Consider the following 27,820-nt stretch of genomic DNA (forward strand, 5'->3'; position numbering starts at 1 on the left):
TTAGGCTACCTTGAGAATTGTGTTGATTTTGGATCATGGAATTAACAGAAGCACCAGAGAGTGTACAAGATCTATAAACAGATAGGAAAGAGGGAGATGCAGTGATGTACTGACTTGTCCTGGGCATAAAATCTGGACTTTGTTGCAGTTTATTTCGCCATCTGTTTTTCTCTGAATGTCTGGATCTAACAACCTCTCTCGTCCCCCATTTCACCCCCAATCCCCACCACCTTATCTTGCCTCTCTTTCCTCTCTTTATTTCCCCTGAATTTCTCTCTCTCTGTCCTCTATCAAACTTGACTCCTCTCAAAGCCAAAATGTTCCCATTTGAGCAGCTTGAGAATATTGGAATGCTATGATTGCTTAAAACAGGAATTTAAACAGCAAATAACTTATGATGGCTCTTGTAATGTTTTGATTATATTTTTACGTTGCTTGATAATATTACATTTTCATTAGGGTTAACTAATATCCCAGGATTTATTAAATGTTCAAGCAATTAGGTATAACACATTTTTTCCTTTTTCTTCAAGGATCAGGATCTGCCTAAAGAGGAAACTAAAGAAGATAGTGGATATGCTAGAAATCGGAAGCAGCGTTTCAGAATGTTGGCATCAGTGGAGTATGAAGGAGAATTATATATGACTCCTCGAGACTTTTTGTTCTCTGTGATTATGGAAAGCAGGGATGGTAAGTTCAATATATCATGAAAGTTGCTATGTAATCTGATTGATATCCCTAAAAATACCCATTGCCGTAGATTTTCTTGAGGGTCGCTGCTGCTCCAAACTAATTAATACAATTAATGAAGAAAAAATGTCACAATTAATTTTTAAAAAGTGGTTTCAGTACAGCCTCCTCAGGTTTAACTATAATACATAAATGAACAAAGATTTGAATGTGGATGAAAGTAACTTCAATGCTGTATGTGGTTTAGATTGACAAATTCTTATTAGACTGATACTTAATGAAATTTTACATTGTTTAAAAATTAATATATTAGCAATTTGCACAAAAGTAGCTACAATTAGTTTCATTTGGACATTTTTAATATTAATTGCTTCTGATGTTGGTGTACATTGAACATTAAGGGAACAGAGAAAATGTCATCAGAATATTAACTTTGTTCACTTATCTGAAGTATAAGCAACCTTTCGAAACTTAAATCTTACAATTGGCCAAATTGTTCTAAGCTACTTCATTTAGAAATTATGATATTGCTCAGTTTGTTTTTCTTCATGCACTGAAGATATTAAAATGTGACTGTAGTTCCAGTGGGATTTGTTCCTATAAGCTGAAGAAAACACAACACATAATTTTGGCATGGTAGTGCTCAAAAGCAAATTTAAACTTGCTAAAGTCTGTTCATGTGTCCACTATAAGAAAAACACTGAACAAGAATGGTATTCATGGAAGGACACCATGGAGGAAACCACTGCTCTCCCAGAAAAAAAACATAGCTGCATGCCTCAAGTTTGCAAAAAACCACCTAGATGTTCTACAACACTTCTGGGACAATGTTCTGTGGACAGATGAGACAAAAGTTTTTTTTTGGCAGAAATGCACATTGCTATGTTTGGAGGCAAAAGAGCACTGCACACCAATACCAAAACCTTATCCCAACTTTGAAGCACGGTGGAAGGAGCATTATGGTTTGGGGCTGCTTTGCTACCTCAGGGCCTGGACAGCTTGCAATTGTTAAGGGAACAATGAATTCAAAATTGTATCAAGACATCTTACAGGAGAATGCCAGGGTAGCGATCCGTCACCTGATGCTTAATAGAAGTTGGATAATGCAACAAGACAATGATCCGAAAGACAAGAGTAAATTAATAACAGTATGAATTAAAAAGAAGAAACTTGGTGTTTTGGAATGGCTGAGGCAAAGTCCTGAGCTTAATCCTGTAGAAATGTTGTGGAAGGATCTGAAGCAAGCAGTTCATGGAAGGAAGCCCACCAACATCCCAGAGTTGAAGCAGTTTTGTGAGGAGGAATGGCCTAAAATTCCTCCAAGCTGATGTGCAGGACTGATCAACAGTTACCAGAGACGTTTGGTTGAAGTTATTGCTGTACAAGGGGTCACACCAGTTACTGAAAGCAAAGGTTCACATACTTCTTCCAACAAATACATGTAATATTGGATCATCTATCTCAATAAATAAATCAAAAAGTATAATGGTTTTTTTTCAGTGTTATTTATTTAATTAGGTTCTTTTTTATCTAGTTTTAGGAGTTACATGATCATATTTTGGTCATATTTATGCATAAATAGAGAAAATTCTACAGGGTTCACAAACTTTGTAACACCACTGTAAGAGCGAGTGAGGTGGCCTTCTGGATCTGGACAAAACACATTTGGGGGATTAGAATATATGGTCAATAAAGATGGGCAACGATTTGGATCCACGAGTATCTAACTCACCTACTCTTTCATTGAATTACATCAGCATTTCAATAAACAATGTTTTGGCTCTCTGATTTTGTAAATAAAATCTAATACTCATAACATTGACAAAGATTAGAAATACAGAAGAAATTGAAAAATTATTTGTTTCACTACCTTGAAGTAAATATATGAATCTAATTACAAGTCAGTTTGTGACCTCCATTTTCCTTTTCTATACTACTTCAAATACTGGCAGGAACCATTGCTTGCCTATCTTTGTTTTACATTTATTACAGACTGAAAAGGTATGGGACGGGACTGTGAGATTTGGGCAAAATGTTACTTTCTCAACCATTTCTGTATTATGTAAATAGTATTGTCAGTGCAAGATCAAGGAACAAGCTGCAGAATAGATTGAATAAAGGAAAAGTTGATTATTGATTACAGGTAGTTCCTTAGCCTGGCAGGTCATTAAAAGTGGTGTTCCACAAGAATCACAGCTGGGATTCATTTAGTTATATAACATTTCCAAGTCTAAATGATAGAAATTCTAAAGCAGTATTCGTGGAAATACCGGTTGGACTACAACAAATTGAGAAATGTTGATAGACTTTAAGAATGGTCATGTAAGTGGGAATTGGTTTTAATTCATACATCTGAAGGATAAATCATTTTGCTAGGAGTGGCTAGGAGCGGCAAAGAGCTGCCAATTCCTTGGAAAATAGGAATCAAAATAGGTTAGAGGGACAACACAATCCCTCTAACCTATTTTGATTCATATTTAACTTAGAAATTATTTGTAGCAATGGCATGTTATCAAAGCTGCAAAAATGCAAAATAAGCCCTGGGATTTATTATCAAGTGATGTAAATTTCAAAAATTCAAAATAAATTTATTATGAAAGTACATATATGTCATCATATACAGCCCTGAGATTCATTTTCTTGCAGACATACTCAATAAGTCCAGAATAGAATAATAATCATAATAGAATCAATGGAAAAACACACCAACTTGGGTGTTCAACCAGTACGCAAAAGACAACAAACTGTGCAAATACAAAAAGAAAGAAATCATAAAAATAAATTAAATAAACGATAAGTATTGAGAATACGGTATCAGATGAAGAAGTGAGTCTGCTGATTGTGAAACCATTTCAATGATGGGGCAGGTGAAGTTGAGTGAAGTTGTCCCCTTTGGTTGAGGGATAATAACTGTTCCTGACCTGGTAGTGTGAGTCTGGAGGCTCCTCTCTACCTCTGGTTCCTGATGAGGACCAGCTCATGGACCTCTAGTTTCCTCCTGCTGGTCAATAATCAACTCCTTAGTCTTGCTGGCATTGTGTGAGGAGTTGTTGTTATGGCACCACCTCACCAGATTTTCAGTCTCCCTCCTATGTGCTGATTCATCACCACCTTTGATTCAGCCAATGACAGTGGTGTCATCAGCAACTCAAATATGGCATTGGAGCTGTGCTTAGCCTCACAGTCATAATGTAAAGCAAGTAGAGCGATGGGCTAGACAAACTTGTGGTGCACCTGTACTGATGGAGATTGTGGAGGAGACATTGTTGCCAATCTTGAGAAATTGAGGATCCATTTGCACATGTAGATATGAGGCCAAGATCTTGAACGTTGTTGATTAGTTTTGAGGGAGAGGTAGTTTCCCGCTATGACTGTGTGTGTGTTACTCTGGGTGCTCTGGTTTCTTCCCACAATCCAAAGGCATATTGCTCAGGGTTAGTAAGTTTGAGGCATGCTATGATGGCTCTGGAAACATGGCAACACTTGTGGGCTGCCCCCAGCACATCCTCAGACTGTGTTTGTCATTGACACAAACAGCGCATTTCACGGTATATCTCAATGTTTTGATGTACAATTGGCTAATAAAGCTAATCTTATCTGAGTAAAGCTGATCTTATAAAATTATGGTGGGATTAATATGGTGGACATGGGGAATGTTTCACTTGTGATATTTCAAAGATAAAGAGCAATTCAAGTGAAACACATTTTTGCAGAGTGATATGAATGTTTGTTTTATCAACTACACAAATGCATTTGATAAAGTGAAGCACAATAAGATATTCAAAATATTACTAAAAACTCTAGATCTAGATTCGAAAGACCTCCGCCTAATCAGAAATCTGTACTGGGAACAAACTGCTGCTGTAAGAATAGATGGAGAAGTGAGTCAGTTTACGAAAATCAAGAGAGGCGTTAGACAAGGGTGTGTTTTCTCCCCTGGTTTACTTAATGTGTACAGTGAAACAATATTACAAAAAATAAAAGACTAAATAACTTCTGTATCAGTGTTCCCAACTCCATCCGACTTTCATGTTTGTCCTGCCGCAGTCACTGGTTTACAAACGTCTCATTTGAAGCTCTATATTTTATAAGATGTTTTTTTTCATATTTTAAGCCAGGAGATCTTGAGCTACTTTTTCTCTTTCCACTGCAAACTCAATAACCTTTGCAATTCAGTGTCTAAACTTCATCAGGCTGACTGCAAAATCTCATGCTTAAATCCCTGTGTGGCCTTGCCCTTGTATGTATGATTTAGAATCTTCATACATAAAGAATTACTACACGTTACAATAAGAACTATTTTATAATTAAATAGTGCAAATAAAGAGCAAAAATAGTGAGGTAGTGTTCATGGATCGTTCAGAAATCTAGTAGCAGAGGGGAATAAGCTGTTCCTAAAATGTCTTCAGGCCTCTGTACCTCCTCGATGGTAGTAATTATAAGACAGCATGTCTTGGATGGTGAAAGTCTTAGTGATGGATACTGCCTCCTTGAAGCACCGCTTTTTGAAGATGTCCATAATGGTGAGGAGTCTAATGCCCACGATGGAACCGGCTGTGCCTACAACCCTCTGCAGCGTTTTCTGATCCTGTGCATTGGAGCTTCCATACAAGGTGGTGATGCAACCAGTCAGAATGCTCCCCACTGTACATCTATAGAAATTTGCTCAAGTATTTGGTAACATACCAAATCTCCTCAAACTCCTAATGAAGTATAGCTCCTGGCGTGCCTTCTTCATGATTGCATCAATATGCTGGAGCCAGGATAGATTCTCTGAGATGTTGATGCCCAGGAACTTGAAGTTACTCACCCTTTCCACTCCTAATTTCTTGCTGAGAACTAGTATGTGTTCTCCCATCTTCCCCTTCCTGAAGTCCACAATTCTTTAGTCTTATTGACACGACACCACTGAACCAGCCAATCTATTTCACTGCTCTTCATCACCATTTGAGATTCTGCCAGCAACACTTTATAGATGGCATTTGAGCTGTGCCTAGGCACTCAGTCATGAGTGTGGAGAGAGTGAAGCAGTGGGCTAAGCACGCATCCTTGAGGACTAAAATGTTCATAAGGAGAGAGAAGATTTGCATATAGTACAAAAACAAATCATGAAAGTTCCTATGAATACATAACTAGGAAAAGAGTAGCTCAGGTAAATGTTGTGCCTCTGGAGAATGAAGTTGGTAAATAACTAGAACAAACAATTAAGAACAAGCAAGGAGATGGGAGATGTTGAATGTTTTTGTGTATTTAATATTTCAGCAATATTGCAAATATACTCATGATTAAGCACTTTGTTTAAATAATTCATCATGGTTGTATGTGAAAAGCATGTGGATGACATAGGTTATAATGCCACTGCGTCATACATGCGTGTCTTGCTTAAAGTAAAAAAAACAAAACAAAGACCCGTTCTCCTGGGCTCTCGTCTTTTTCTTGCAATTAGATTTACATTTTGGAGTTACAAAACATAACAATTTTATTTTGTGTTGACCACCTTTGTGGAAAGTGTATTTATCTCTAAGATATAACACAAGCTAATTTCAAATAACATGCAAAAGAGATGCTCTGGATTCTGGGCAGGTCCCAGTAGAATGGAAACATGTCGTGGCACTGTTTAATAAAGGACGTAGGCAAAAGGCAGGATAGGCAAGATGGCTTAACGTCTGTAGTCAGGAAAATGTTTGAAGCTGTCATTAACAAATAGTAAGACATCTAGATAGAAGTTGTTCCATCAAGTAGCCACAACATGGCTTCCAATAGATGGCACAAGGCTGAAATAAATGGGCGTTTCTCTGGTTGGCACAGAGTTCCAGGCCTGAAAATTGTTCACGATATACATTAACAATGTATGGAGTGTCCAGGGAGGGGTAGCACCTCTGATGAGGGGACTTGTCATGTCCAATATAAGGGAGCTTCCTCACTTTTGGTCCCCACTGGACACTCAACTCTCATGTGGCTCCAAGCAGCTGTTTGCTGTAACTGTGACAGCAGCCGCACTCCTGTATACCACTTTGACAGGTGGGCACAACCAGATGAGGGTAGCTGGCAGACCTCATACCCCGGTGAAATAGAGACATGCCTGGTGGGCTGAGCAAATGAGATCTATAGTGAGATCCAACGGCTAGGAAGCCAGTACTGCAATGCTCTGTGGAGAACAAAGGGCATGACAAGGCACAGAGGACATCATGGTCATCCACTGCAAACAAGGAAGACCCCAGTTTGTGACACCTTTTCGTACCACTGGACTCGGACCTCTGAGGTCCATTTCTCATTTGCCTTGCTTACTACCGACCCGTATTGCAAGTTAACCTTTAGAGAAACCTGCACTAGGATTCCCAAATCTCTTTGAACCTCAGAGTTTTGAATATGTTTCCCAATTGGAAAATAGTCTATGCCTTTATTCTTCTATGTACACATGAGTATACATTTCTCTGCATTATATTTGATCTGCCCAGTTTTGTGCCCATTCTCCTAATCTGTCTCAGTCCTCCTGCAGATTCCCTGCTTCCTCAACACAACCTGCCCCTCCACCTTTCTTTGCATCATCTGCTAATTTGGCCACAAAGCCATCAATTCTGTTATCCAAATCATTGACATATGAAGTAGAAAGAAGCAGTCCCATCACCAACCCAAGTGGAACACCAATAGGCACTGGCAGCCAACCAAAAAAGCCCCCCCCCCACCCTTTATTCCTACTCTTTGCTTTCTGCCAGTCAGCTGATCTTCTATCCATGGTATTATCTTTCCTCTAATACATAGGCTCTTATCTTGTTAAGCTGCTTCATGCACGGCATCTTGTCAAAGGCCTTCTAAAAATCCAAGTAAACAACATCCATTGACTCTCTTTTTTCTTTACTGCTGTTATTTCCTCAAAGAATTTCAACAGATTTGTTAGGCAAGGTTTCCCCTTAAGGAAACCATACTGACTTTGGCCTATTTTATTATGTGCCTCCAAGTACCCTGAAACCTCATCTTTAATAATGGACTCCAACATCTTACCAACCACTAAAGTCAGGCTAACTGTCCTATAATTTCCTATTACCTCCCTCCCTTCTTAAAGAGTAGAGTGATATTTACAATTTTCCAGTGCTCTGGAACTATTCCAGAATCTAGTGATTCAAAAGTTTGGTTTTGAAGATGCAACTGGCTATCAAGAAAGCAAATGGAATGTTGGCTTTCATTACTAGAGGGATTAAATGTAAGAGTAGGAAGGTTACGCTGCAACTGTGCAGGGTACTGGTGAGGCCACACCTGGAGTACTGTGTGCAGTTCTGGTCTCCTTACTTTATAAGTTGGAATTACATACTGACTTTGGAGGTGCTGCAGAGGAGGCTCAACAGATTAATTCTGAAGATGAGGGTTTGAGGGTTTAGCCAATGAGGACATTGCCTGCGACTATACTTGCTAGAATTCAGAAGAATGAGAGGGGCTCTTTCAGAAGCATATAAAATTATGAAAGGGGTATATATGATAGAGGCAGAAAAGTTGTTTCCACTGGTAAGTGAGACCAGAACTAGGGGATTTAGCCTCAAGATTCGAGGCAATCAATTTAGGATGGAGATGAGGATAAACAGCTTTTCCCAGAGAGTAATGAATCTGTGGAATTCTCTGCCCAGGGAAACAGTAGTGGCTACTTTATTAAATATATTTAAGACACAGTTAGGTTTTTTGCATAAGAGGGGAATTAAGGGCTATGGGCAAAAAGACAGGTAAGTGGAGCTGGGTTCACAGCCACATCAGCCATGATCTTATTGAGTGGTGGAGCAAGATTAATGAGCCAGATGGCCGCCTTCTGCTCCTTTTTCTTATGTTCTTATGTAACTCTTGTGGGAACTTAGCATATTGCTGATTCGTTGTGAATCTGGCAGGATATAACCAGCAGAGCAACCAGTAAATTCAGATCTTGAGCATTCATGCAGTGTCTTGTTTACCAGCATGCACGTTGAGAAGTATCAATACAGTAGTTCCAAGCAAAACTGCCACCAAAAAAACAGCAAAATCCCAGCTAATAAGTTATTTACCAAGAAGGCGAATGGTGTCATAATCTATGGCTGTGCTGAAAACTGATAGCCAGCAGGTGCTGCAACAGTTGGCTAGACTTAAAGTAAACATCATCGAGTTATGATGGGAAGCATCGCGAGTTGCTGAGTGAAGTGAAGATTGAAGATAGACTTCAAGTGATCTTACAGTCCTTCCCTAGGTAGGGGGAAAGTGCCAGAGCACTGGAAAATAGCCATTGTAACACCCTTTGTTAAAATGTGCATGTGAACACATGTCAGGAAACTACAGTCCAGTAAATTCAATCCCAGAGAGTGGGAGGTTTTTAGAAGCAATAATGAGGGAAAAGTAAAAGACCCTAGGAGAAGTTTAAGTTAATAATGCAAAGTCAGTGTGGATGTATTAAAATCAAATTGTTTGACTAACATATTTGATAAGAGCAGAGAAGGATGATAATGGAGATGCCGTTGATGGATATTCAGAAGGCATTTGACAGAGTCTTATAGAAAAAGCTGATTCACAAAATAAAGACCCATGAAATAAAAGGCTTACCAGACAGCCTGCCAAGGAAATTGACATATTGACAGAAAACAGAAAGTCATGGGAAGTAGTTGTTCTTCGGACCAAAGCATCCTAGATATTAGTGTCACTAATGGGTCATTCCTAAGGAGAGACAGGGAAGTGCTAGGTAAAACAGATACAGAGTACAGTGATAGTTCGCATTATAGCCAAATGTTGAACAAAGACTACATTACCGCGAATGTCACATTTGTGAAGTGTGCAGGAACAGTGAGATCTCAACTTACATTCACATAAAGCTTTGATGATTTCTTGAGAGACCATTTAATAAATGGAGACACAGATTACAAAGGCAGTTAAGCATGGATGAACTTTTATAAAACCCGAGGCTAACGATGGCAAAATGATCTCTGGATTATTGCATCTATTTCTAGTCATCAGGGATTCAGAAGTTTGTGAGGGTCCAAGGGAAGAGGAAGAAAACACTTACTTGATTAATTACAAGCATGATGCATTTGAGTTACAGTGTTAGATTAGAGAAACTGTGAAGATTTTCCTATGAACAAAGAAGGCTAAACTGGGATTTGATGGTGTTTACACAATCATGATAGATTTCGATAAAAAGGGTGTTTCAGATATAAAGGAATGGATGAAAGGTGTAAGGGATTTCGAGGAAAATCTTTTTTATATAGATGATAGATATGACCTTTCATAACTACAATAAAACACGTTTCCTGTTAGTATCCTCAGTTCTTAAATTGTTATTGATTCCATATATTTTTATTTTAGAGTAACTTAATACTGTTTTAATTGCCCTGAATATATCACCCACTTACGATTGTTCAGTCTCTTTTCCAATTTTTGTCAACTGGTGAGCCTGCAGGCAAATCTTAACTAGTTTTTCATTCAAGTTCAGAAGCAGGGACTTGCCACTCATCTGAGAAATGACATCCTGGTGGAGGATTTTATGTAGCAATGATCCAAGAATGAATTTCAAGGGTAGATAACCAGCGAACTTGCTGACTTAACAGCCTGTTGAAAATCCAGACATAGGCATTTGAGTTCCTTAAAGGTGATATGTGTAGTTACAGAAGATTGGAATAAAATCAACTGATTTAATAAACTACCATGAATCGGAGAGGTCAACATAATCTAGGAAACTGATGATTTGTCATCAGTTATGAGTAGGACACAGAAAGAAAGCTATGTTATACCTATGGGATCTTTCCTACTTGGTTCTTGATAACTAAAGAGCTAGGAGAATGTATTTTTAAACCAACATTAAAGTGGAACAGTCTCTGTTCCAAGCCTACACTGGTATCACTCCCCAACTTTTCCTATGCTACATCAACGACTGAATTGGTGCTGCTTCCTGCACCCATGTGGAGCTCATCAACTTTACCTCCAACTTCCACCCTGCCCTCAGATTTACCTGGTCCATTTCCAACACCTCCTTTCCCTTTCTCGATCTCTCTGTCTCTATTTCTGGAGACAGCGCATCTACTTATCTCTTATAAACTCACTGACTCTCACAGCTACCTGGATTATACCACTTCCCACCAGATTACTTGTAAAAACGCCATCCGCTTCTCTCAATTCCTCCATCTGTGCCGCATCTGTTCTCACAATGAGGGTTTTTATTCCAGAACTGAGGAGATGTCCTCCTTCAAAGAAAGGGGCTTTCCTTCCTTCCCCTACCTCTTCCCACCACATTAGATTAGATTGGATTATGAGGACACTCAGTCCTCGTTTATTGTCATTTAGTAATGCATGCATTAAGAAATGATACAATGTTCTTCCAGTATGGTATCACAGAAACACAAGACAAACCAAGACTAAATCTGGCACAAACCACATAATTATACCATATAGTTACAACAGTGCAAAGCAATACTGTAATTTGATAAAGAGCAGACCATGGGCACGGTAAAAAAAAAGTCTCAAAGTCCCGAAAGCCCCATCATCTCATGCAGACGGTAGAAGGAAGAAAACTCTCCCTGCCATGAACCTCCAGTCTGTTGTTACGTACCCCGTAACTGGGTTGCCAAACCAGCAGGATCACTCAGTTGGAGTCTGGATTACTAGAACTAAGAAAGTTTTATTAAAGAAACAAGCAACACAGTAATCGAAAGGATAATAAATGCAACAGTTCAGCAATGATAAATACACATGTGCACAGAATTAAGATAACAGCATCAATCAAGCTCTATCGTTGTCTAGGGGTAAATGACCAATTTCAAAGTGACGCAAAAGTCCAGTTTAATTTAGTTCAGTTCGCAGTAATCGTTGCCATGGCGATGGACAACGTGGGGGGAGGGAGAGAGAGAACGAGAACGACTGATCATTCAGAACGGCTTCCACTCACAGACCGGCGATATTGCTCACAAGCAGCTTTCGGGCGGGTCCTTTGTGATGTCACCTGAGGTCACCGATTGTGACCCCTCCTCCAGATGCAGTCGATCCTCTACAGTGAACCCGGCACCCAAGCGAGGGCGGACACACACCGGGTTCCCACTGATCGTACCTTTCCACCCTGTGCGTTTAAGGCTGATCCCCTGATCAGCCGTCCAAGAGCTTCCCACCGACTTGTGAGAGGCGCACCGCTTCCAGGGTCTCGTTACCTCGGGTGTCGTGTGTGTCCTGCCTTAGCGAACCTGTCCCTTTTCATCCCCCTGCTGGGGTATCGCCTGTCCATCACTTCAAACAGTTCAGGGTTCAAAGGGGGAGCCGCTCTAGACAGCTCTCTCTCCCGTCCCTTCATTACATATCTCCAGATGCTGCTTCATTGTTCCTTATCTCTCCTTCCCCTGAGGACGGGTGGCAGACCAACTGCTGATGCCACTGATACTAGCCCAGGCCAGCAAACATCTTAATTTATGTGTATTCTCGTCACACTTCCCCCCTTTAAGGATTTTTACCGGGAGGTAAAAATTACAAACATGAATACATGATTTGATACACACACAAATATACATCTTTATCAGCTACTTGGCTAACACAGCGAGTTTGAAGTTGTCAACACCTTGACGGACAGTCAGTAATCACATTTTCCGTCCCTTTTATATGTGTTATTAATAATCCCTTAGACCAGGCTCCAACTCAACAAACTTCATAGTGACCAAAAACACTGATGAATTGTGATCAATGTAACCTCTCATTTGGTTTTGTCCCGGACCACAATAACAAGGATCGTCCCATTCCGACTCAGTTTTCTCTCGCAAGGGCTTAGTAGGAAGGGGAAGGGTAGTGACCGCAGAGTTATTGCAAAACTTCCTACAGTACCCCACCTTCTCCAAGAGCCTTCTGAGGGCCCTCTTGTCTGTCGAGGTTGGGAGGTCAGCGATAGCCTGCACTGTAGCTTGCATCGCTGCCAGCTGCCCCTGTGTCACCACAATTCCCAGGTAAGTGACCTTCGCGTGGCCGAACTCATTTTTTTCAAGGTTCACTATCAAGCTGGCTTCAGACAGCCGTATTAAATTGCCAATTCACACCTCTGTGTTCATCAGCCCTTTAGTCACTGAATTACTCATTATATATGAATGTTGTTTACTAGGCTGGCCTATTGTAACAGATACCCCCCCAACGTCCCAGTTCTTTGCATCGCCTCGGGACAATCAAACACACGGATGCGAGTTGTTTAATTACTTCTTCTAAAGAGCCGCTTTGCTCGGGGATTAAGGGAGAGACCTTATCAGTAGACCTGGCCAAAACAATAGCCTTCTCCCATCTGATCGATCCCATACTAATCTTTTCAAAATGTTTTTTTTCTCTTATCAGGGGGCCCCTAGCTTCATTGATTTCCATGCTAACACCGACTAGGTTTGTTAGCATATCAAAAGCCGGTGACCGTCTCAGTTCGCGTCGGTCATGATGGCAGCCGGTAAACCTCTTTCATGATTCCACCAACTGTTTCCTCCAGCACTGCAAAATGTCCACTGGGGGGTACCTCGTGGGCCAGGTTAAAAATCTCATCTTCATAACTCTTTTTGCACCACCCCCCATTCCTCATCTGCGGGTACTGTACTTGATTTCCCTTTCTTCCTTAGCACTTCCTCCTCCGCACAATAGCCTACTAGTTCCCTTGTTAAGGCTGTGTCAGAGAGAGCTGTCTCTGCCGAAACCAACAGCCCCTTGTCTTGCTCCCGCGTCTGCACAAATTCTTTCCTGGCTACTGCTACGTCTGTCCCAGCTCCCTCACTACCTCTTGTCTCACCACACTCCTTCTTTTCATTTTCTACCCCCTTCTCGTACAAGGTTGGCAGAAACGTTTCAGCTAAATTTACCACCGCAGCTAAATTCACTACCGCGGTCCCGTGATGAACCTGTGAGTCCATGGGCAGGGCCTCACTGCTGGCAGGCTGACCTGTCAATCTCACGATTGGGAACACGATTCCCCCGGCGACGTCATTACTGAGCAAGACTTCCACGCCTTTCATCGGTAATTCGGACCTCACCCCGATCGTGACTAGTCCAGAGACCAGGTTGCTTTGTAAGTGTATCTGGTGCAAAGGGACTGACTCTGTCCCTTCCCCAACACCTTTGACCTCTACCTCCCCAGTCTGGGTCTCTGAGCTAAACTCTAATACACTCTTCAGTATCAGTGACTGACATGCTCCCGTGTCTCTCCAGATCCGCACTGGAACTGGTTTTAACCCCTCCTTCACTGACACCAATTTGGCCGAGATAAACCTCTCGCGCCCATCCTGAACTTTGGCGGACCTGTCCTTCCCTAGCGGTTCGCTTAACAGCTCGATACAGCCATTCAAAATCGCCGTTTTTCCTTTTTCAGTCTCCTTCTTTGGGGCAAAGCACCTGGACGCAAAGTGTCCGACTTTCCTGCAATTATAACAGACGACCCCAGGAGACTTCCTACCAGACTGCTCCCGGTCTACCTTATCCTTCTCACTAGTCCCCGGCTTACTTTCTGACTTTTCCGGCGGACTCTCCCCGCCGTCCTGACTACCCTTCTGGTAGCCTTTACTCGGGGCAAACTTCATTTTATGCGTCAACGCATACTCATCCGCTAACTTAGCAGTTGCGGCTAACGTGGCTGCCTCCTTCTCATCTAGGTAGGGTCTCATACCCTCAGGGACACAACCTTTAAACTGCTCAATCAGGATCGGCTGTAGCAGTCTGTCATAATCCCCCTCTACCCCCTTTGAGGCGCACCAACGCTCACAATATGTCTGCATCTCACGGGCAAACTCCAAATACGTGTGGTCCCACTGCTTCCTCGCATTCCGGAACCTCTGCCGGTATGCCTCCGGGACCAACTCATAAATCCTGAGGATGGCCTCTTTCACCACCTCATACTTCTGGGCATCTTCCACGGACAAAGCTGAGTAAGCTTCTTGGGCTTTCCCTTTCAGTACACTCTGAAGTAACACAGCCCACTTATCCCTCGGCCAGTCCTGACTTATAGCCACTTTTTCGAAATGGAGGAAGTACCGATCCACGTTGGTATCGTCAAATGGGGGAACCAGCCTAACCTCCTGGGTCGCCCGGAACCCTCCACCTTGGTTCGGCACGAGCCCCTGCTCTGCCCTTAATCTTAACTTCTCCAGCTCAAATTCCCTTTCCCTCTGTTTCTCCAACTGCCTCTCTTCTTGCTCCAACTGCCTCTCTCTCTCTTTCCTTTCTAACTCTCTCTCCTTCTCTTCTCGCTGCAACTGTCTCTCTCTCTTTCTCTTCTCTCTCCAACTGTCTCTCTCTCTCTTGCCTTTCTAACTCTCTCTCCTTCTCTTCTCGCTGCAACTGTCTCTCTCTCTTTCTCTTCTCGCTCCAACTGCCATACCCGGAACTCGTGCTCGAGTCTCAGTTTTTCAAGCTGCACCTGTAGTGCGTCTCCAGCAGGTTTTTCAATAGACACCGCCTCCAGCTCGCCTTGGGGAAACACACCTTTTGATACATAGTGCTCTACGATAGCTCTGTGTATCTCCTCTCTCCTCATTGTCGACTTCCCCTTAGCAAGATTCAACCATTTGGCCACAGCTACCAATTCAGATTTCCTGGCATCCTCTAATGCCTCCAAGGTCGGCGCCTTTATAAATTCCTCAGCCTCCATTTCTGCTGTTTGTCTTTTCTTTCTTTTTTTAACCCAATCAATTTACTCCGTCTCGAATTTAGCATTCAAAATCGCGGACGAGAACCCCACTTATGTTACGTACCCCGTAACTGGGTTGCCAAACCAGCAGAAATGGATCACTCAGTTGGAGTCTGAATTACTAGAACTAAGAAAGTTTTATTAAAGAAACAAGCAACACAGTAATCGAAAGAATAATAAATGCAACAGTTCAGCAATGATAAACACACATGTGCACAGAATTAAGATAACAGGATCAATCAAGCTCTATCGTTGTCTAGGGGTAAATGACCAATTTCAAAGTGACACAAAAGTCCAGTTTAATTTAGTTCAGTTCGCAGTAATCGTTGCCATGGTGATGGACAACGTGGGGGGAGGGAGAGAGAGAACGAGAATGACTGATCATTCAGAACAGCTTCCACTCACAGACCGGCGATATTGCTCACAAGCAGCTTTCGGGCGGGTCCTTTGTGATGTCACCTGAGGTCACCGATTGTGACCCCTCCTCCAGATGCGGTCGATCCTCTGCAGTGAGCCCGGCACCCAAGCGAGGGCAGACACACACCGGGTTCCCGCTGATCGTACCTTTCCACCCTGTGCGTTTAAGGCTGATCCCCCGATCAGCCGTCCAAGAGCTTCCCACCGACTTGTGAGAGGCGCACCGCTTCCAGGGTCTCGTTACCTCGGGTGTCATGTGTGTCCTGCCTTAGCGAACCTGTCCCTTTTTATCCTCCTGCTGGGGTATCGCCTGTCCATCACTTCAAACAGTTCAGGGTTCAAAGGGGGAGCCGTTCTAGACAGCTCTCTCTCCCGTCCCTTCATTACACATCTCCAGATGCTGCTTCATTGTTCCTTATCTCTCCTTTCCCTGAGGACAGGTGGCAGACCAACTGCTGATGCCACTGATGCTAGCCCAGGCCAGCAAACATCTTAATTTATGTGTATTCTCGTCACACTGTCCAAAAACTTCGAGCCTCCGACACCGAGCACCTTCTCTGCCGAGCACTTCAACCTCGGCCCCGGCCGCCAAGCAGCAGGCAAAGCTGAGGATTGGGGGCCTTCCCCTCCGGAGATTCTCGATCGCACAGTAGCAGCGGTAACAAAACAGGCATTTCAGAAGTTTCACCAGATCTTCCTTCGTGCTTCTCACGTCTGCCTCCATCAAATCAGGATTGTGCACGGCATCCTACTTGACAAATAACAGATATTCATCGCAGAATGGCCGCTGCTTGTAAAAAAGCCATTCCTTTCTCTCAATTCCTCCATCTCCACCACTTCTGCTCTCAGAATGAGGGATTTTATTCCAGATCTAAGGAGATATCCTTCTCCTTCAAAGAAAGGGGCTTCTCCTTCCTCTAAAACTGCCCTCAACTGCATCTCTCTTCTATTTTGACTGTCCTCACACCATCCCACCAGGGATAGTTCCTCTTGTCCTTTCACCTACCACCCCACCAGCCTCTGCGTCCAGCCCCACATAATTCAACGTAACTTCTGCCATCTCCAATGGGTTCCCACCACCATGCACATCTTTCCCTCCCCCCACTTTCTGCTTTCGCAGGGATCACACCCTACATGACTCCCTTGTCCATTTGTCCCTCCCCACTGGCACTTATCCTTGCAAGCAGAGCAAGTGCTACACATGGTGCTACACCTCCTCCTTCACTACCATTCAAGGCCCCAAACAATTCTTCCAGGTGAGGCAACACTTCAACTGTGAGCCTGTTGGGTCACCTACTGTTTCTGGTGTTCCCAGTGTGGCCTCCTGTATATCGATGAGACCTGACGTAGATTGGGAGATAGCTTCGCTAAGCACCTATGCTCTGACTGCCAGAAAAAGTGGCATCTCCCAGTGACCACCCGTTTTAATTCCACTTCCCATTCCCATTCTGACATGTCAATCCACAGCCTCCTCTACTGCCGCGATGAGACCACACTCAGGTGGGAGGAGCAACACCTTATATTCCATCTGGGTAGCCTCCAACCTGATGGCATGAACATTGACTTCTCAAACTTACCTTTCTCCAGCTCTATCAATTTCAACAGTCGACTTCCCAGCTCTTTACTTCACCCCTTCCCCCCTCCCGGTTTCACCTATCACCTACTACCTTGTATTTCTTCCTCCCCTCCCCCCCCCCACCTTCTTACTCTGACTTCTCATCTTTTTCTCCAGTTCAGATGAAGGATCTGAGCCCAAAACGTCAACTGTTTACTCTTTTCCATAGAGGGTGACTGGCCTGCTGAATTCCTCGAGCATTTTGTGTTTGTTAATTGGAGCAGGGTTCATGACTTTTTAAAAGTTTAATATTTCACCCCAAAGATGTAACAAATCCTTATTAGGGAAGTTCAGATTTAATGGTAAAGAAATGATGCTGGGTCTTGCTGGCACTATGGTATAGATTTGCCAAACAATCCTGTCCAAAATTGTTTAATAGTTCAAATATGCCAATTGATAGAGTAATTCTAAATGGATATTTGCTGTGTTGTGTGCTAGTTAGGTTCTTACATTCAACTGTATAAATGGGGATCTTTAAATTTTGACTATTGTCAAACCAATTCCCACAAGTTGGACAACTGAAATATATTGATTTGAGAAGAAAGTTTGTATTTTAAAACAAGCTCATGTGGTATTTCTTAGTATAGATTTCCTGAAGTTTTACCCCAGTATGTCTTCCAATATAATTTCAAAACTGCATTGCTGACAAGGTCACAAACAAGAGAAAAAATGCAGATGCTGGAAATCTGAGCAGCAGACACAAAATGCTGGAAGAACTCGGCAGGCCAGGCAGCATATATGGAAGAAAATACAGTCGACTTTTCGACCCAAAATGTCAACCACATTTTTTCTATTGATGCTACCTGGCCTGCTGAGTTACTCCAGCATCTTGTGCGTGTTGCTGACAAGGTCAGTTTATGTTATCATGCTTTATTTGCCTGGAATGGTTAACTTACTTTAATCTCTTAAACACAAATAGCTTCTTGGACCATTTGGGATGTTAGACAGATGCTCTCAAGTTGATGGAGCTTAAAGTTACACAGAGTTGTTAACAGCTTGAGTTTTGTATGCAGTTGGTCACATTACAGAATTAAAGTAGAGGAGATTTACAAGGATGTTGCTAGGACTGGAAATTTCATTTATGAGGAGAGATACAATAGGAAGGCTGCTTAGAGAAGTTTCATTTATAAAACTGAAGGGCCTGGTGAAGTAAGTAGAAAGGATCCATTTCTCTCAGAACAGGGATCAAATACTGAAGAGCTTCGATTTAAACAAGTTGGTATAAAGGATTAGAAGGAAGTTGTTGGAGTCAGGAATTCTCTGTCAAAAGAGTGATCAAGGAACATCTCCTGAACAGGTGCTGGGATTTACGTGAAGAGTGTTGACCTACAGGATCACAGACGAATGGCCTGAAAGTAGGATTAGGATTACGGGTGGTGTGAACAAAATGGTCTCAATGGACCCTGTTGTGTGAATTTGCTGTTATTCTATGTTCATCCCTCTTTCCTAATTAAAAGCTATTGAATAGATATGTTTTATAACAATCAAACAATGCTGCAGTAATTCTTACTGACATTCATTCATTTCTCTAGAATTTAATAAAAATAAATAAAATTTTCCAACTGCCATGGTGGGCATTGAATTTGCATCATCAGATTATTAAATGCAGGCAGCTGTTTATCTTCATCTTCTGTGTTCCTGTTCGAGATTATTTTCAATCTTGCTAACTAAATTGTGCATTGATTTTAAGATCCTTAACATTTTGGTATTTTTATGTTACATTGTCAAATGCTTTCTGCATCCCAAGATTTCCTTCAACCATTAATACATAACTTTTCAAAGCATTCCAGTAGTATAAAAAGGCAAAAATAACCATTTCTGTTCAAGATTTATTTCTCCTCGTATACTTTCAGTGAACATTGAGGGCTACCATATTACATCTCTCCAGTAAATTCCTGTCTCCATATTTTAGATCGTGACATAATTTCATGTTCATTTCTCACCATAAATTCTGCTGAGAGTGTTTGCCATTTTTTTGACCTCAGCAAGTGTTAAAAGAGCATCTTAACAGTGTTTTCTGTACTAATGTACCAGTTTGCCTTCTGCAATTTCTTGAAGATAATATTTGTAGAATAACAACTCTATTTTGCACTTTGCATGTTTAAGGAAGACTTGTAATCTGCTATAATTAACTGAATAACTTGAATGTTCAATGTGAATATATTTGTCATGTAGAGCAATATGTCTTTTTTGGTTCCTATGTTGAAACCAATACTGTATCTTAAAAAAATTCATTGTACTAATATTGTTTTTCATTTTGCTTTATTTCCATAGATACTGAAACGTACCTTACAGGTGAGCCTATTTGTACAATTAGATGTGATTCTTACTACTTGCTGTCCTGGTGTGGATCTTGTGATTTTTTTTTCCTAAATGTAACTATTTTATCATATCTGCAACTCTTTACTAATGATTTATCATCTCACAGAGGACTGGGCAACACACATAAAATGTTGGAGAAACTCAAAGAAGGGGGCTTCCCTCCGTCCGCCATCAATGCTGCCCTCACTCGAATCTCTTCCATGTCATGCATGTTTGCCCTCACCCCAACCACCTGCCACCCCAGTTAGGATGGGGTTCCTCTTGCCCTCACCTACCACTCCACCAGCCTCTGCATCCAGCACGTAATTTCGTAACTTCTACCATCTCCAACTGGAGCTCACCACCAAGCACATCTTTCCCTCCCCCTAACTTTCCACTTTCCGCAGGGATCATGCCCTACATGACTCCCTTGACCATTCATCCTTCCCCACCAATCTCCCACCTGCCACTTTATCCTTACAAGCGGAGCAAGTGCCACACCTGCCCCTACATTAGTGGTCGCCAACCGGTCGATCTTTGAGACTTTCCCAGTAGATCCCGAAAAAAAAGAAAAATAAATATACAAATACTGTTGTAATGTGAGCATTATAAAAATAAGTAATACTAATTAGGATAATGGTAATATAGCAATACTTCCGCTTCTGAAAGCTGTTTGTAAAGAGAGATTGTTTCCGGGTTGTGGGGTTTTAGTTCTGTTTTTTCTGCCCAGTGCGCATGTGTGTAGCTCTCCCGCCATGCACCATGGTAAAAAAGACCGGAAGTAAAACCCCGTAACCTGGAAATACTATCATAATTAGTATTACTTATTTTTATAATGCTCACATTACAACACCTTTAATTCTATGTTTCATTATTTAATTTTATTTCAACATGATAAATAAATGAATAAAAATTAACTGTTGCCCTCAGTGTGATGACTGGGGCTGAATACTTTCTGCTAGTTCCCTGAAATTTGGCTCATAACTAATAGACAGCCAGTTTGAGACAGTCTGTGAGGTGTCTGTCAGTAAGACAGCTCCTGTACTTAGATTTCATAATTTTCATCTGTTGCAGCACAGCACCCTCGCAAACCTCCTGACAGACTGAATATTTGAATGGACAGTTTCCTTTGTTAGACTGAATGTTGAATCTGCCACGTTTTTCAGGTGTTTTGTGTTGGTAAGCTGTTACACTAGTAGGGTTGTCAGCTGTCCCATATTAGCTGGGACATCCCGTATATTGGGCTAAATTGGTATGTCCCATACGGGACCACCCTTGTCCTGTATTTATCCGACTAAGGTAAAGCGTTCCGATGAAACCATTCATAAGCCGACATGGCGTAAAGTGAAGAAGCAGTTACCATTAATTTATATGGGAAAAATTTTTGAGCGTTCCCAGACCAAATAACACATAAAACCTAAAATAACACTAACAAATAGTATAAAAGCAGGAGTGATATGATAAATAAATGATAATAGAACCATAAATAGTTAAATAGTAATATGTAAATTATGTCCATGAAATAAGTCCAGGACCAGCCTATTGGTTCAGGGTGTCTGACCCTCCAAGGGAGGAGTTGTAAACTTTGATGGCCACAGGCAGGAATGACTTCCTATGGCGCTCTGTGCTGCATCTCGGTGCAATGAGTCTCTGGCTGAATGTACTCCTGTGCCCACCCAGTACATTATGTAGTGGATGGGAGACATTGACCAAGATGGCATGCAACTTAGACAGCATCCTCTTTTCAGACACCACCGTGAGAGAGTCCAGTTCCATCCCCACAACATCACTGGCCTTACAGATGAGTATGTTGATTCTGTTGGTGTCTGCTACCCTCAGCCTGCTGCCCCAGCACACAACAGCAAACATGATAGCACTAGCCACCACAGACTCGTAGAACATCCTCAGCATCGTCTGGCAGATGTTAAAGGACCTCAGTCTCCTCAGGAAATAGAGACGGCTCTGACCCTTCTTGTAGACAGCCTCAGTGTTCTTTGACCGGTCCAGTTTATTGTCAATTCGTATCCCCAGGTATTTGTAATCCTCCACCATGTCCACACTGACCCCCTGGATGGAAACAGGGGTCACCAGTACTTCAGCTCTCCTCAGGTCTACCACCAGCTCCTTAGTCTTTTTCACATTAAACTGCAGATAATTCTGCTCACACCATGTGACAAAGTTTCCTACCGTAGCCCTGTACTCAGCCTCATCTCCCTTTCTGATGCATCCAACTATGGCAGAGTCATCAGAAAACTTCTGAAGATGACAGGACTCTGTGCAGTAGTTGAAGTCCGAGGTGTAAATGGTGAAGAGAAAGGGAGACAAGACAGTCCCCTGTGGAGCCCCAGTGCTACTGATCACTCTGCCGGACACACAGTGTTGCAAGCACACGTACTGGCAGACCACAGGTAATCAAGAATCCATGATACCAGGGAAGCATCCACCTGCATCGCTGTCAGCTTCTCCCCCAGCGGAGCAGGGCGGATGGTGTTGAACGCACTGGAGAAGTCAAAAAACATGACCCTCACAGTGCTTGCTGGCTTGTCCAGGTGGGTGTAGACACGGTTCAGCAGGTAGACGACGGCATCCTCAACTCCTATTCGGGGCTGGTAGGCGAACTGGAGGGGATCTAAGTGTGGCCTGACCAAAGGCCGGAGCAGCTCCAGAACAAGTCTGTCCAGGGTCTTCATGATGTGGGAGGTCAGTGCCACCGGTCTTTAGTCATTGAGGCCGCTGGGGCGCGGCGTCTTCGGTGCAGGGACGAGGCCAGACGTCTTCCACAGTACAGGAACCTTCCGGAGACTCAGGCTCAGGTTGAATACATGGCGAAGTACTCCACATAGCTGAGGGGCACAGGCTTTGAGCAGCCTGGCACTGACACCATCCGGTCCTGCAGCCTTGCTTGGGTTGAGACGTTTCAGCTGTCTTCTCACCTGTTCAGCTGTGAAGCCCACCGTGGTGGTTTTGTGTGGGGAAGGGGTATAGTCATGAGAGCAGGGTGATGTTGGAATTTAAAGGGGGAGAAGTGTTGTAATGTGAGCATTATAAAGATAAGTTAATACCAATTAGGATAATGGTAATATAGCAATATACCCGCTACGGAAAGCTGTTTGTAAACAGAGGTTGTTTCCGGGGTTGCGGGGTTTTACTCCCGGTCTTTTCTGCGCATGTGTATATAAGCCCCTCCGCCGCATTGGTTTTGCTGTCCCAGATAAAATTGTTCCTTTGGTCGTGAAATTGTCAAGTGGTCCTTTTTCAAAGTAGAAGTTACTACAAAAGGTATGAAGTATTGTAATATTCTTAAAGGAAGACAGCTATGGCCTGTTTGATATGCTAGTTACACTGTTTTCTTGGTTGAATTAATTTGAAAGTTTGACAAAAGCATTTTATATAATTCAAAATACAATTAGCCCAAATAAAAGGCCTCAAGTTGGAAGTACAATCTGAGTTGTTTTTTCTCTAAACGATTTAGTGGGTAGATCTTCCCTTTCACTAAGGCCGAGGAAGGGGATCTTGGGCTTAAAAAGGTTGGTGACCATTACCCTACATCTTCTTCCTCACTACCATTCAAGGCCTCAAACAGTTCTTCCAGGTGAGGTGACACTTCACCTGTGAGTCTGCTGGGGTCATCTACTGAATCCGGTGCTCCCAGTGTGGCCTCGTTTATATTAGTGAGATCCGATGTAGATTAGAAGACTGCTTTGCCGAGCATCTATGCTCTGTCCACCAGAAAAAGTGGGATCTCCCGGTGGCCGCCTATTTTAATTCTACTTCCCATTCCCATTCCGACATGTCAATTCATGGCCTCCTCTACTGCCGCGATGAAGCCACTCTCAGGTGAAGGAGCAGCACCTTATATTCCACCTGGTTAGCCACAACATGATGGCATGAACATTGATTTTTTGAACTTCCGGTAATGCCCCCCCCCCCCCCACCTTCAACATGACCCATTCCCTTTTCTCTCTCTCGCCTTATCTCTTACCTGCCCATGACCTCCCCCTGGTGCTTCTCCCTCTTCCCTTTCTTCCACGCACTTCTGTCCTCTCCTATCAGATTCCCCCTTCTCCAACCCTTTCTATTTCACCAACTGACTTCCCAGCTCTTTACTTCACCTCTCCCCCCTCTCCCAGTTTCACCTACTACCTACTACCTTGTACTTTTTCCTCTCCTTCCTCACCTTCTTACTCTGACCTCATCTTTTTTCTCCAGTCCTGATGAAGGGTCTCGGCCCGAAACGTCTACTGTATTCTTTTTCCATAGATGCTGCCTGGCCTGTTAAGTTCCTCCAGCGTTTTGTGTGTGTTGCTGAAGAAACTCAGCCAGTCAGGCAGTAACTATGGAGAGGAATAAAGAGTTGGCGTTGGGGCTGAAACCCTTCTTCGGGACTGAAAAGGAAGGAAGAAGAAGCCAGAATACAAAGGTGGGAGGAGGCGAAGAGGTATAAGCAGGCAGGTGATGTGAAACCGGGTTGGGGGGGGGGGAGAAGGGGGTGGGTGGAGGAGTGGGGGATGAAGTAAAATGCTAGGAGGTGATTGGTGGAAGAGCTGAAGGGCTGAAGAAGAAGGAGAAATCTGATATGAGAGGACAATGGACTATGAAAGTAAGGGAAGGAGCAGGACGGGCTGGAGGAGGTGATGGGCATCAGAGAAGAGAAGGGGTAAGAGAAAAGCTACAGTATAATGGGGAATGGATAAAGAGAGAAGAGGGAGGGGGAGAAATTACTGGAAGTTATAGAAATGGGTGTTCATGCCATCAGGTTGGAGGATACTCAGACTGAATATGACTCGTTTTGTCCACTGTTTATTCTTCTCCATAGATGCTACCTGACCTGCTGAGCTCCTCCAGTGTTGTGTGTGTGTGTGTTGCTCAAGATATCCAGTGTAACCCTCTCACCCTGCTCATATACATCTTCCATAGCTTGCATATAATTAGCTGACATGGTTGATGCGCTTTCTGCCTTTAGGAACTTCACTTTATCAGCCGCCAGACACTTTAACCTCTCTATTGGTCTGTTTTTTCGTATTATCTGAGCACTGCCATTCATCCAGTAACTGAGATGTCTGCTCAGCCCAAACCTCATATTCTTCTTCCCCATCGGTGTTGGCTTAACTCCAGAGGACATTCTCAGCCTTCCATAACCTGGCTCTCCGCAGGTACACTTTGGCATTTATCAACCAGTGAGGTAATAGCCAAAATCAGCTCAGAACTTAAATCAACAGCTGAAGGACTTAGACTTCTCATATTAGACAGCTACTTTCCTTCACTTCACAGAATCAAGAACAACTTGTCTTCAAAGTCTTCACCCTCAGATACATTCCCCTCTTCTCTGGAGATATGACCTAGCCATGGCCCCGGCTCTCCAAGTTCCCCTCTCCTACTGGGCAGCGTGACTTCAGTCACATCACTGGTAGTCTGGATTAACACTACATCCGTAACAGTTGACTGGTCAAGATGCCATTCGATCAGTGTAATTTTCCCCCAACACTTTTACAGAACTCAGTGTTCTAAAGTAGCAGTTCGTTGGGAATTCAAACATCCACCCAGCTGAGAACACAAGCATTTCATAAGCAATACATGTCTAGTGTCGCTATGATTTTGGGTTCAACCAAAGAGGAAAGTTAGGATATTCCGATTAAGGAACATTGACTGTCATAGTCATAGTCATACTTTATTGATCCCGGGGGAAATTGGTTTTCGTTACAGTTGCACCATAAATAATAAATAGTAATAGAACCATAAATAGTTAAATAGTAATATGTAAATTATGCCAGTAAATTATGAAATAAGTCCAGGACCAGCCTATTGACTGTAGTGAATGCTGTGTAAGTTCTATCCCCTACACAATTATCAGTTGCCAAGAAATGACAGATCGTCCACCAGCCTAAAATTATAAAGAGAGTTTTATTTACCAATTTTTCAACTTTATCAAAAGAAAAGAAAAATAAAAGGGCCACTGCAATTAAACTAGTCCAATGTACACATAAGTGTTGGAGCTCATTTCTGGCTGGATGTATGTCTTTACTCACGCACTGAACCCACATCCTGCATGAAAGACACCAGTCACAGTTCAAACTTCTCTTGAAGACCATCTCAAACAAACTGGCTAATTCAGGAATATTTTTACTTCCTCCTTGGAGCCATTCATCTGGACAAAGCACTCCTTACAACGGGGTCTCTCCTTCAGGTAGCATTCTTCCCCGCTCCTGCCAAAAGCCCACAAACCAGCCTACAGACCTTTAGAAATCTCAGTTACAACATGTACCCGGACAAACCTGATTGGCTAACACAACATTTCTAAGTTGAACAACATGGCTCCTTAGCTTTAGCTGAACCCAAAACACTCTTCCTAGCAGGACACACTGCTTCTGCAGAAAACTGCTAAAGTAAAAAAGTACCTCACAGCATAGCAGTAGAAATCTTAAACAGGGCATTACACCAACATCTGCAGAGTCTCTATTGTCACTGACTACTGGATTCCCTTTAGGCAATAAGCAGTCTGAGACTTCCATAACTATGTTTATTATAAATTTATAAGAAATGCAAAACCAGTATTGTTGTCTAGTTTCAGGATGGTATCTCAGTGAAAATTTCAGTTCCAGATTATAAATTCAGTTACATAAATCATATTTGAATTTACTTAGACATTTCCTACTGTTTTCAGTTTGACCCCTTAAAAAGTTCAAAGTAAATTTATTATCAAAGTACATATACATCACCATATACAATACTGAGATTCATTTTCTTGTGGGCTTACTCAATAAATCCGTAATAGAGTAATAACCATGAGAGAATCAGTGAAAGACCACACCAACTTGGGGTTGATGAAGTAGTAGTGGATGTTTTCTTTAAAAAGCCATTGATGTAATGCACCAATTGTCAATTAACAACATTTATTGAAGCAGTCATGGATTTTCAGTGACAAAAACATTTTGATCTGTTTTACAGTGGAGGTTTCATAGAATAACATTTCCTTTCTGTATTTTTGACAAGCTGGATAAAGGTATATTTAATAATATTTTGGATCTTAACCAAGCTCCCTCAACTGCCTCCTAGATTTGATTAAAATAAGCTCAAAAAATAATAATTTTCTATTTGCTTGTGAGTGTCATTTTTGTCCAATATTCCCCATCTCAGACCAAGTTATTATTGCTAATTAGATTAGATTATGAGGACATGCAGTCCTCTTTTATTGTCATTTAGTAATGCATGCATTAAGAAATGATACAATGTTCCTCCAAAATGATATCACAGAAACACAAGACAAACCAAGACTAAAAAAACTGACAAAAACCACATAATTATAACATATAGTTACAACAGTGCAAAGCAATACCGTAATTTGATAAAGAACAAGACCATGGACACGGTAAAAAAAAAAGTCTCAAAGTCTCTCGAAAGTCCCATCATCTCACGCAGATGGTAGAAGGAAGAAAAACTCTCCCTGCCTTGAGCTTCCAGCCCCGCAAACTTGCCGATGCAGCACCCTAGAAGCACCCGACCACAGCCAACTCCTGAGTCCGTCCGAAAACTTCGAGCCTCCGACCAGCCTTCCGACACCGAACACCGAGCGCTTCGACCCCGGCCCCGGCAATAGGCAAAGCCGAGGATTTGGGGCCTTCCCCTCCGGAGCTGCTCGATCGCACAGTAGCAGCAGCAGCAAAGCGGGCATTTCAGAAGTTTCTCCAGATGTTCCTCCGTGCTTCTCACATCTGTGTCCATCAAATTAGGATTGTGCACGGTACCTACTTACAAATACGATATCACTTCGGAGCGGCCGCGCAGGCTGCGTTGCGCCACCATCTTCTCCTCCCCTCCCAAAACTAACATCAAGTTTTCAAATAATGTTTTTAATCTTCTAACCTCCCAAATAATGGTAGGAAATATTGAAGTAAATTCTTGTGTGTGCATTTTATTCATTTCTCTTTTGCTTTAAATAATTCCCACAAATCACATGTTCTAACATTCAAGGCTTGAATCCATTGCACACTTTAAGAAGTGTATGTTCTATCAGATGGCAGTTTCCATGTTAGAGGAACTTTATTTTATGTGCAGCAATACTCAAAAATTATATCATGTTCCACTTTGCCAAAATTAATCCTGTCAGGTTTGCTTGGGGAAATCATAATAGATTGTAGTCATGAGAGAATAAAAATAGTAAACTTTGTAATTCTCTC

The 27,820-nt window shown here is 42.3% G+C and overlaps 1 protein-coding gene across 1 annotated transcript in view; it reads left to right on the plus strand.

Moving 5' to 3' along the window:
- Nucleotides 1-27,820, plus strand: part of micu2 (mitochondrial calcium uptake 2) — a 422,357-nt gene that overhangs the window by 177,883 nt on the left and 216,654 nt on the right. The window contains exons 2-3 of the mRNA XM_072263053.1: nt 534-690; nt 19,620-19,640. Of these exons, the coding sequence (XP_072119154.1) occupies nt 534-690; nt 19,620-19,640 (178 nt within the window). The remainder of the gene's footprint in view (nt 1-533; nt 691-19,619; nt 19,641-27,820) is intronic.

Source organism: Mobula birostris, chromosome 7 (assembly GCF_030028105.1).
Source record: "Mobula birostris isolate sMobBir1 chromosome 7, sMobBir1.hap1, whole genome shotgun sequence".
NCBI classification, from domain to species: domain Eukaryota; kingdom Metazoa; phylum Chordata; class Chondrichthyes; order Myliobatiformes; family Myliobatidae; genus Mobula; species Mobula birostris.